This window comes from Tupaia chinensis, unplaced genomic scaffold (assembly GCF_000334495.1).
Source record: "Tupaia chinensis unplaced genomic scaffold, TupChi_1.0 Scaffold140061_1, whole genome shotgun sequence".
In the NCBI taxonomy this organism is placed as follows: domain Eukaryota; kingdom Metazoa; phylum Chordata; class Mammalia; order Scandentia; family Tupaiidae; genus Tupaia; species Tupaia belangeri.
This window is the reverse complement of record NW_006199940.1, coordinates 294,143-304,295: the sequence shown is the minus strand read 5'-3', so window position 1 is coordinate 304,295 and position 10,153 is coordinate 294,143. Positions and strand designations below refer to the sequence as shown.

At 64.6% G+C, this 10,153-nt stretch overlaps 2 protein-coding genes across 2 annotated transcripts in view; both read left to right on the top strand.

The window, feature by feature from the left end:
• The window catches only part of TONSL (tonsoku like, DNA repair protein), a 10,790-nt gene extending 3,117 nt beyond the window's left edge, over positions 1–7,673 (top strand). The window contains exons 11-27 of the mRNA XM_006162436.3: positions 75–270; positions 1,052–1,134; positions 1,279–1,368; positions 1,640–1,712; positions 1,775–1,938; positions 2,015–2,138; positions 2,268–2,905; positions 2,994–3,070; positions 3,332–3,485; positions 3,560–3,638; positions 3,968–4,050; positions 4,326–4,544; positions 4,653–4,821; positions 5,197–5,372; positions 5,805–5,878; positions 6,293–6,426; positions 7,432–7,673. Coding sequence (XP_006162498.1) covers positions 75–270; positions 1,052–1,134; positions 1,279–1,368; positions 1,640–1,712; positions 1,775–1,938; positions 2,015–2,138; positions 2,268–2,905; positions 2,994–3,070; positions 3,332–3,485; positions 3,560–3,638; positions 3,968–4,050; positions 4,326–4,544; positions 4,653–4,821; positions 5,197–5,372; positions 5,805–5,878; positions 6,293–6,426; positions 7,432–7,643 — 2,745 coding nt within the window. The 3' untranslated portion in view covers positions 7,644–7,673. The remainder of the gene's footprint in view (positions 1–74; positions 271–1,051; positions 1,135–1,278; positions 1,369–1,639; positions 1,713–1,774; positions 1,939–2,014; positions 2,139–2,267; positions 2,906–2,993; positions 3,071–3,331; positions 3,486–3,559; positions 3,639–3,967; positions 4,051–4,325; positions 4,545–4,652; positions 4,822–5,196; positions 5,373–5,804; positions 5,879–6,292; positions 6,427–7,431) is intronic.
• Positions 7,674–7,780: 107 nt separating this feature from the next.
• VPS28 (VPS28 subunit of ESCRT-I) overlaps positions 7,781–10,153 on the top strand; it is a 4,522-nt gene continuing 2,149 nt past the window's right edge. Inside the window, exons 1-5 of the mRNA XM_027765964.1 lie at positions 7,781–7,928; positions 8,529–8,737; positions 9,095–9,123; positions 9,219–9,256; positions 9,450–9,539. Of these exons, the coding sequence (XP_027621765.1) occupies positions 8,701–8,737; positions 9,095–9,123; positions 9,219–9,256; positions 9,450–9,539 (194 nt within the window). The 5' untranslated portion in view covers positions 7,781–7,928; positions 8,529–8,700. The remainder of the gene's footprint in view (positions 7,929–8,528; positions 8,738–9,094; positions 9,124–9,218; positions 9,257–9,449; positions 9,540–10,153) is intronic.

The window sequence follows — 10,153 nt, the reverse complement described above, 5'->3', positions numbered from 1 at the left end:
CGCTGGGCCCCCAGCCTGTTTCCTGGCAGCCCTCCCGCCCCGCCAGTCCTGAGCCGGCATCCTATCTGCCTCAGAGGCAGGTTCTCCAGCACCTCCGTGATGTGCAGCTGAGGCTGCAGCCCCAGGAGGCCCCTGCCACTGAGGCCAGGCTGCAAGAGCTGGGCCTGGCTGAGAAGGAGGACTCTGAGGAGGGGGACACTGAGGAAGAGGACGCCGAGGAAGAGGACGCCAAGGCCCTGGAGGCTAGCGGGCTGGAGCTCTCCGAGAGCGGTGAGAGCCCAGGCTGCCTCGGCGCCTGTCCCCTGACTCCTGTGTGCTGCACCCTGGCTGAGCTGCTAAGGGGGTGCTGCGGGCCATGGCCTCAAGCAAGAAGGTGGCCAGTGCACCCCTGAGGAGGTGATGCTATGATGCTGGGAGAGGCTGGTGAGGTGGGGCCTGGGTTGGAGGACCACGGCCACCCCGTGTAAGCACCAGGCACGTTCCTTGCAAAGCTGGCTCCGGTTTCCTAAAGCCCAGCATGGTCAGCTTCACAGACAGTTGCTATGAGGCACTGGTTAGAGCAGGGCTTGGTTAGAAGCTGTCTTGGCCAAGGGGCTGGGAGCAGGCTTGCTGGAGGCCAGGCAGCAGTCTGCTGTGAGGGAAGGTCAGTTTCAGGTGTGAGCTGAGGGGCCTCCAGGACCTTGAGGTGAGTGGCCAGGTGGCCGTGGGAAGTCGGGCTGTGCCTTTGAGTCGGCTCATGTGGGTGTTGCTGGTGCCTGGGGAGCTGGAAGACAGCAGAGACTTGGGACTTCTGGTCACCCACCCAGCGGGGAGGCTGGTGTGAGGGGCGTGGAGAAGAGGCCTGGTAGGGAAGGCGTGGAGTGTCCACCACCCAGGCCTACAAGCCCGACTGGAGCTTCATGGGAGGAGGCCACCGAAGGTCAAGTGGCAGGAGCCTGGCTGGAGCAAGGGCCGGGACCTGGCCGAGGTCGGTGTGGAGGGAGGGACCGAGTGCCCTGCTCTCCTGGCTGCCGTACGGAGGCTCACCTGGGGGTGGGCTTGGCTCTTCCAGAGGACGACCCCGATGGCCCGTCACTGCAGCAAGAGGACGATGAGGAGCTGTGGGCTTGCCGCGGCCGGCGGGATCTAAGCAAGGTGACGCTGGCCTCGGCTCTGTACCCCTCCACCCTGCTCCATCCCAGCACCCCCACCCTGGCTCTGGAGCCTGCACCCAGCTCTGCACCCCACTTGACCTGAGCTCACCCGCTGCCTCTGCCCTGCCTGCGGCTGTACCCACAGTGGAGCCGGCGCAACGACGTGGGAGAGACCCCGCTGCACCGAGCCTGCATTGAAGGCCAGCTGCACCGTGTCCGGAACCTCGTGAGGCAGGTGGGCCGCGGCCGAGACCTGCCTGCTCGGTGCTCTGGGAGCGGAGGGTGGAGCAGGGCCTCCCAGCCTCACTGCCAGCTTTCCGCAGATGGGGAGTGTGCTGTGGCTGGGGGCGCTGGCCCAAGGCTGAGACCCTGCAGCCCCCTCCTGCCTTAGGCCAAGCTGGGGCCCCTGACCGGGTACACTGCCCACCCTGGGGCGGGGCACCTCCTCGCTAGGCAGACCTCAGCTGGAAGAGAGGGGCCACGCTCCTTGCTTTTCTTGGTCACAGGGCCACCCCCTGAACCCACGGGACTACTGTGGCTGGACACCCCTGCACGAAGCCTGCAACTACGGGCACCTGGGTGAGTGGGAGAAGGGGCAGGGCCAAGAGGGTGGGCACTGGGCTCATGTCCCCTACCTACAGAGATCGTCCGCTTCCTGCTGGACCAGGGGGCTGCAGTGGATGACCCGGGCGGCCAGGGGTGTGAAGGCATCACCCCTCTGCATGATGCCCTCAACTGTGGCCACTTTGAGGTGGCCACACTGCTCATCCAGCGGGGGGCGTCGGTCACCCTCCGTACAAAGAAGGTGAGCGGGATGGCCTGGGTGCAGGGGCTCTGGGCAGGGCGGGGTGGCCCTCTCCTTGCTTAGCTCTGCTGTGCAGGGCCACAGCCCACTGGAGACACTGCAGCAGTGGGTGACGCTGTACAGCCAGGACCTGGACCTCGAGACGCGGCAGAAAGCTGGAGGCATGGAGAGGCTGCTCCGGGCCACTGCCTCAGGCCCAGGTAAGCAGGGCCTTCACTGTCCCTGGGCACATTGCCCTTGGCTGGGGTCCCAGACCTTGATTCTGAGGGGACAGCATCGTATGCAGGTGTGGGGGCTGGGCTCACCTCACAGTGGACTCTCTCTTACAGCTGCCCACAGCTCCCAGGACCCCCAGACCAGCCCAAGCCGTCATCTGTTTGACCCTGAGACCTCTCCTCCCTTGGTCCCGTGCCCGGAACTGCCCCCTCACGTCCCCAACCAAGCAGCACCCACTGTGGCCAGGTCACGGAGGAGCAGGCACAGGCCAGTCGATGGCAGCAGCTCAGAGAGTGAGGATAGTGGAGGCCCTCCACGGCCCTCCTGGAAAAGGCCACGGCGCTCAGTCCCAGCACAGCAGGCTGCTCACACGCCTGGCCCTGTGGGCTGCTCCCAGGGGCCTAGCCAGCCTTGGGGCTCCAGTGGCATTTCTGGGCCCCCAGCGGCCCTCATCCCTGAGGATGAGAGCCTGGCTGGGGACCGGCTGGAGTCTAGGACACCTCTGACCCACAGCTCCCAGGGCAGCAGGGATGGCAGCAGGCTCCATGTCTCAGGGCCAGACAGCAAGCAGTGCCCTGGCGGGCCCCAGGCCTGGCAGAGCCGCCTCACCCATCTCAGGAGCTGGGGTGGGCTGGCCCAAGCAGGAGGCAGCAGCATGGTCGACCCGCCCTCTGGGCGCCCCTGTGTGCCCAGGGCCTCTGAACCTAACAGGGAGGTGCCTGGGGAGACACCTGCAGCTGGCCAGCCGACGGTGGGTGTAAGCCCCAGCTCGGGCTAGGGCAGGGAGGGCTGAGGCCTTGGTCTCTAACTCAGCCCTCCTCCTCGCCCCCGTCTGCCAGGGTCCAGTCCCACCGCTCCCCATCCGGGTTCGGGTTCGAGTTCAGGATCACCTGTTCCTCATCCCTGTCCCACACGGGTAAGGCAGCGACAGCCACCAAGGGCCCCGTGCCCTGCTTTTGCACATCACACTTAGGCTCCCTTTGAGGGGTTCTGCTGCCCCCAGCTCCAGGGGACTGGTGTGGTGTGAGGGCACAGGCGGTCAGGGCGCCGCAGCCCTGGGGCAGCGGGAAGAGCCGGTGGTGCCCTGTCTGGAGGAGGCCGCCGTGAACCTGTGCAGGGTTGGGAGGGGCCGGTGACTGGCCGTGCAGGTCTGGGCTCAGCGTGCTGTGTTCTACAGCAGCGAGGCCCATTCTGTGGCCTGGCTGGCTGAGCAGGCTGCCCAGCGCTACCACCAGACCTGTGGGCTGCTGCCCAGGCTCACACTGCGGAAGGAAGGGGCCCTACTGGCCCCGCAGGACCCAATCTCCGACGTGCTGCAGAGCAATGAGGAGGTGAGCAGTGAGGGGTGCATGGCACCGGTGGCATTGGCTGAACACTGAGGGCCACTCACCAACAGTCCTTCCAGGTGTTTGCGGAAGTGACTTCGTGGGACCTGGCCCCTCTGGCCGACCGCTACCGCAGGGCCTGCCAGAGCCTGGGGCAAGGTGAGGCTGTGCCAGGAGGCTTGGGCACAGGGACTGGCCTGCAGGCTCTGGTGCCATGCTGCCCCAGTCTCTGGGCCCTGGGTGTCTTGGGTGCCCTGCCTAGCCTGCCCAGTGGGTGCTGTGTCCCGTGCTCATGTGTGTGGGTGGCCTGGCGAGTGGGGTGGAGTAAAGTAACCCAAGCCCCAGAAGTTGGGCAGGGAGGAAAGCGGGCCTTGAAACGGCAGGCCAGGGCAACAGCATGAGCTCTGCAGCACCCATGTTCAGTGGGGCCAGTGGGGAGGGCTGCCCGGTCTGCCCCCAGGATTCAGACATGCCGTCACCCATCCCAGGGGAACATCGGCAGGTGCTGCAGGCCGTGGAGCGGCAGGGCGCGGGCCCCTCCTTCAGTGCCTGCCTCCTGGCCCTGCGCCAGGCCCAGCTCGTGCCCCTGCTGCGGGCCCTCAAGCTGCACTCCGGGCTGCGAGAGCTGCACTTGGCAGGGAATCGGCTGGGGGATGGATGTGCCCCCGAGCTGCTGGCTGCCCTGGGCACCATGCCCAACCTGGTCCTGCTCGACCTCTCCTCCAACCACCTAGGCCCCGAGGGTCTGCGATCCCCACCCAGCGCGACCATCGCCAGTTGCTGCAGCCCGTGGAGCGGCAGGGCGCGGGCCCCTCCTTCAGTGCCTGCCTCCTGGCCCTGCGCCAGGCCCAGCTCGTGCCCCTGCTGCGGGCCCTCAAGCTGCACTCCGGGCTGCGAGAGCTGCACTTGGCAGGGAATCGGCTGGGGGATGGATGTGCCCCCGAGCTGCTGGCTGCCCTGGGCACCATGCCCAACCTGGTCCTGCTCGACCTCTCCTCCAACCACCTAGGCCCCGAGGGTCTGCGCCAGCTCACTGCAGGCCCCTTGGGCCAGGCTGCTCTGCAGGTGAGGCCACTGGCGGCCAGGGCAGTTGGCCGAGCTGGCATCTCACTCTGGGATGTGCCCTGAGCAAGCCTGGCCTGCGAGGGTGGCCACAGAACTATGTCTCCACAGAACTTGGAGGAGCTGGACCTGAGCATGAACCCCCTGGGGGACAGCTGCGGGCAGGCACTGGCTTCCCTCCTGCGGGCCTGCCCCTTGCTCAGCACCCTGCACCTGCAGGCCTGCGGGTTTGGCCCCAGCTTTCTGAGTCACCAGGCAGCCCTGGGTAGCGCCTTCCGAGGTGAGCCAGCCGGGACACCTTCCCAGTGACCCCAGGATTTGAGCAGAGGGTCCTGGGGTGCCTGCCTGTCCTGTTCAGGAAGGGCTGGTCTCTGTAGCACCTAGGTGGGGTGTGGCTGGACCCACCTGGGCGGACCTTCCCCAGGTCACACCCATAGGAGGCATCCTGAGGCAGTGGGCCTGCCAACACCCCACCACTCACCCTGGCCCAGGACCCTCTGGCAGTGGGTGGGAGCTGGCTCTGCCCTTCCCCAGCCAGGACAACTGGGCCAGGACCTTTGCCTTTGTCCCTGGTCCCCACACAGCTCAGGGGAATAGCGTCCTGAGGGGCCAGGAGGCTTGGGGCTCTGGGCCTGACACTCTGACTCTGGTGCAGATGCCAAGTGCCTGAAGACCCTGTCCCTGTCCTACAACACGCTGGGCACCCCCGCTCTGGACAGGGCCCTGCAGAGCCTGCCTGCCCGGGCCGTCCTGCGCCTGGAGCTCAGCTCCGTGGCAGCCAGCGAGTGTGACTCGGGCCTTGTGGAGCCCGTGGTCAGATACCTGGCCCAGGTATGAGGGCCAGGGTGGGGAAGGGACCACACTCAGGACATGGCTCCAGAGCCAGGGGTCCACTAGAGGAGGCCCTGGGGCTGACAGGCGAGCCTCTGCCCAGTCCCCCTGCACTGGCAGGCTCTGGGGAGAGCCTGAGAGGCTCTGAAGGGTTCTTTCCAGAAAGAGCAGCTGTGGAGACGCTCCGTGTCTAGCAGCCTGTCAGGGCTGAGGCCCTTGCCAGTGGGAAGGACACTTGGGACCCAGGTCGCCTCCCTACCCTCAAGCCCCCCCGTGCTTGTGGGGCCCTTTTACATGGGGCTGGTTCTGTGACTCACACCTAGGAGGTCAGGCACCTCTTCTGGTCTTCAGACTGAGGGCCAGTGTACCTTTCTGCCTCCCAGGGGCCTCTGGGTAGCAGCAGGCTCAGCCTTGGCCCTTGCCTATCCCCAGGAAGGCTGTGCCCTGGCCCACCTGAACCTGTCTGCAAACCACCTGGGTGACGTGGCTGTGAGAGACCTGAGCAGGTAACCTCCCTGCTGCCTCTGCCCTAGGCCAGGCCCCCAGGGGACTCAGAGACAGACCTGGCTCCTGGCCTTCCCTGTCTCCAGGGCTGGCCTGGTAGGCATAGTCTCCTCTTTCCTGTCACACTCCTGTAGCTTGGGGAGGCTCTGTCCTTTCCCGTCACTTCCGTGGGTCAGCCCACACAAAGGCCACTGCTCTTAGGCACCAAGAACCGTGGCTGGTGCTCAAGACAGTGTCCAGAGATGCCTGGGTCAGGTCAGGGACACCCAGGCTTGCCCATTGTCCTGACCCGTGGGCAGTGCCCACACCTACTGCCTGTGTCAGGCTGGGGCAGAGCCCACGGGGTCTGGGACTGCTTTCCCTAGTGATGGGTGAGGCCCTGCACTCTAACCCTGCCTTCTACCTACCTGTCTCAGGTGTCTCCCTCTCTGCCCCTCCCTCACCTCACTGGACCTGTCTGCCAACCCCGGGATCAGCGGCACCAGCCTGAAAGAGCTGCTGTCCAGCCTCCAGGAGCGGATGCAGGGCCTCAGCTTCCTTGGCCTGTCAGGTGAGGGCCAGGTGTGGTGGCCACCTTTTCTCAGGGACCTATGTGAGCCCAGTTCCTAAAACCGGGGCAGGGGCAAGTGGTCTGTCCTACCTGAGCCTCAGAGCTGCCACCAAGTGGGACCCCCCACAGGGCCTCACTTACTTGTTCTTGGTGGCAGGGAGAGGCACCACCCACCTGGACACCAGCCCAGACTGGCCTGAGTTGGCTTATTCTCCCTACAGCCCACCCAGACAACCCCTGACTGTTGAGGACAATGCCAGGGGCTGGCATAGAATGGCAAGTCAGAGGCCTGGTGTGTCCAGCTGGGGTCTAGGCAGTAGGTGCCACGTTGAGTGTCCAGGGAACAAGGGGAGCCCTGGACTCTTCCTATACCTCCTTTAGGAAGGCACCCTGGGAGGCAGGCTGGTGGGAGACCTGCCATCTATCTGCACCCTCATACCCAGCTCCCAGATGCCTGAGCCTGCTGGAAACTGGAGGCCTGGCAGGCAGTGCCTGCTGAGCCCTTGGGTCCATGATGGGCACATTTGCAAACAGCTCTTAAATTATGGGGGAGAGGGGACAGGTGGCATGGTGGTTAAGGGCACTAGACTCCCACATGGCCGACCACAGTTGGAGTCCTGGACCTGATGACTTGCTTTCTCACTCTAATCAAATAAAAAATGAATAGATAAATAAAAAGTTAAATAAAAATAATTGCTTAAAAATATTGGGGCCAGCAGGTGGTGTGGTTAAGACAACTGGACTCCCATATATCCGACTGAGGTTCAAGTCCTGGACCTGACAGCCTTCTCTCTCTTTCCCACGTCTCTGTTCAAATTTAAATAAATAAATAAGTTAATTAAAGTTCAATAAAATCATCCTTTAAAAAAACTATGTCCATGGTGTAGATAGGGAGATGGAGCCGCAGACGTCAGGATAGAAGAAATGGGGGCTCAGTGGGGCTGGGCCCTCTGCACCTGGGTCCTAAGCCTGCCATCCCGCTCAGACCTGCCCTGTCCTTTGCAGGCTGTGCTGTGCAGGGTCCCCTGAGCCGGGGCCTCTGGGACAAGATCTTCACACAGCTGCAGGAGCTACAGCTGAGCAACCGACACCTCTGCCCCGAGGACCGCGACCTCCTGCACCAGCTGCTGTGTAGTGGGCCGGACCCTAACGTGTGCACAGTGACCGCGGCTGCAGGCTTTTCTTCCTGTGCTTCTGACCGCCGCCCGAAACCTTAATAAACGTGGCTGCTGCCTACATTTTCTTGGCGGGACGCACCCGGCTGCGGGTTCTCATAGGCTCCTTACGTGCGCGAAGCCAGGGGAGGGCCGCGGGGGGCGGAGTCTCGGCGGGGCGGGGCTAGGGCTAGTCCGAGGGCGTCGCGCTCGGGGCGCAAACGCAGGCGTTAAGGTTGAGCGCCGAGTTGCCAATCGGAGTCGAGCAGGCGAAGGGGGAACACCGAGTCATCGGTCAGGGGCGCCGCACCCCCGGCGCCATCTCCCGGACCTGAAGAGCCCGCCCAGGTACGGGGTGCTGAGGGGAGAGGGCGGCCTGGCCGGGGTCGATAGCTCTCCCTCGACGCCCGCGGCAGAGACGAGCCCGGGGCGGGGTCACGTGGGGCGTGTCGGGATCGCTGGTTCGTGGCCGCGGGGAGCCTGTGGTCCGGCTCGCCGCTCCGTGGAGGCGTCTACCTCGGGGTCTGGGCTCCGCCGGGAGCTCGTCGGTGCGCCAGGCTCGCCGCCGCCGCCCGCTGCCCGCTGCCCTGTGCCTGCGCGCCTCGCCGAGCTGTCCTTACAGCCCGGGCACCCCTAGCCCGAGAGCGGGCCTCGTTCTTAGGCCCTTTCCTTTCCGCCCCCTGTGGGCCTGGACCTCCAAAACACCGAGGCGGGCCCTTCCCGGGGGCTCTGCTCCCTTCTTCCTGCCCACCCGGCCTCTCCCGCACGTCTGCAGCCCAGGGTGGAGGAAACCCGCGCAAGTCGGTCCTCCCAGCTCGGCTCCCGCCGGCCGCCCCTACCCGTGTCCCTCTGTAAAGGCTCTGTGTGCTGTCACTTGTGCTCACAACGCGTCCTCGCCTGCCCAGCGCTCTGAGGCAGCCCCGCACCCCTGCTCTCCACGCTGTGCAGGTCAGCGCCCAGCTCCCTCCTGCCAGCCAGGGAGCCCGTGTGTCCCTGTCCGCTGCTGCTGAGGGCCGGGAGGCTCTTCCGCAGGCCGCCAGGTCAGGGCAGCAGGGGTCACCTGTGCGCAGTGCTAGCTCTGCTTCCCAGGTCTCCTGCTGTGGCCCCCGGAGCCTGCAGGATGTTTCACGGGATCCCAGCCACTCCAGGCATGGGAGGTGAGTTTGGCCAGAGCTGGGCCAGTGCCGCTTACTGTGGGAGCATTGAGGGCCCCAAGGCAGAGCTGGGTGAGGGATGAGCAGCATTGGTGTGGCCACAATCCAAGGATCTTAGCACCCGAGTCACCAAGCCTAGGGGAGAGGTTACAAGAGCGAGGGAAGCCTCCTCTGTACCACGTGAGGCTGTAAACTAGACGCAATCACCTAGTGGGACTGTGGGAGTCAAAGAGCAACAAGGTCCCCACAAACCGATGGTTACTGTGCTGAAGCCCTCCTCCAGCTCTCTCTAGTTCTTGGGGAAGGAACTGAAATGGGCTGGAGCCAGAGCAGCCACCAGCCCTGCCCACTCTGTTGCAGCCCCTGGGAACAAGCCCGAGCTATACGAGGTGAGTGCCCGCCCAACGCGGCAGTGGCCAATAGCGAACACCCTCGCAGCGCCCTGGCCGTGGGCATCTGGCCAACCCACCTGCTTTCCCCACAGGAGGTGAAGCTGTACAAGAATGCCCGGGAGAGGGAAAAGTAGGTCCTGCCCTAGTTGGGCTGGCAGTCCCCATGCCCACCTGCTCCCCACAAAGCCGTCTCTCCCACATGCGGGTCGGGGACACGTGGGCAGGCTGGGACGGCAGACCTGGGCTGGATGGAGTCCTGCCAGCCTGCACCCAGGGCAGGAGGCCAGCTGCCTGGCCCCGGACCTGACGGCAGCTGTCCTCAGGTACGACAACATGGCTGAACTGTTTGCGGTGGTGAAGACCATGCAGGCCCTGGAGAAGGCGTACATTAAGGACTGCGTCACCCCCAACGAGTGAGGGCAGCCGCACCTCCGGACGCTGCGGGCACGGGTCCTCAGGAGCTGTCCTGCCCTGTGGGGCCTCAGGGGTCTGGGGCCCTGGCTTGGGGGCCCATCGGGGCTCACCCAGCATTACAAAGGCAGGGTAGTGAGGCCAGCCAAAAGCCCTGGAGGGGTGGTAAAGGACACACTTTTTTCCTTTAGAATTATTTTATTGAACTGTATTTATTTATTTACTCATTTTTTAATTTGACCAGAGAGGGACAGATTGAGAAAGTGGGAAAGCAAGCTGCCGGATCTGGGACTTAAACCGCGGTTGACCTTGTGGGAGTGCATCGCCCTTAACCACCATGCCACCTGCCAGCCCCTAGGACACACTTTCAAAGGGCTCCTGGAGTGTGGTCCTGGCCCTGCTTCCACTGGTCATGGATGGCCTCATTGGGGGACATCCAGTCTGCGAGGTGGTGCTGGCCACCCTCACACTTGGGGTGTACACAGGGCCGACAGCCCCACAGGCTGAGTTGTTGGTGGGGTCTAGTGGAGGGCTGGTTGCCAAGGTCCGGACGGCGGGCGGCAGGCTGGCCCTGCCCCGTGCTGGCTTGCAGGCCTAGATGTGTGGTCCGGGGCTC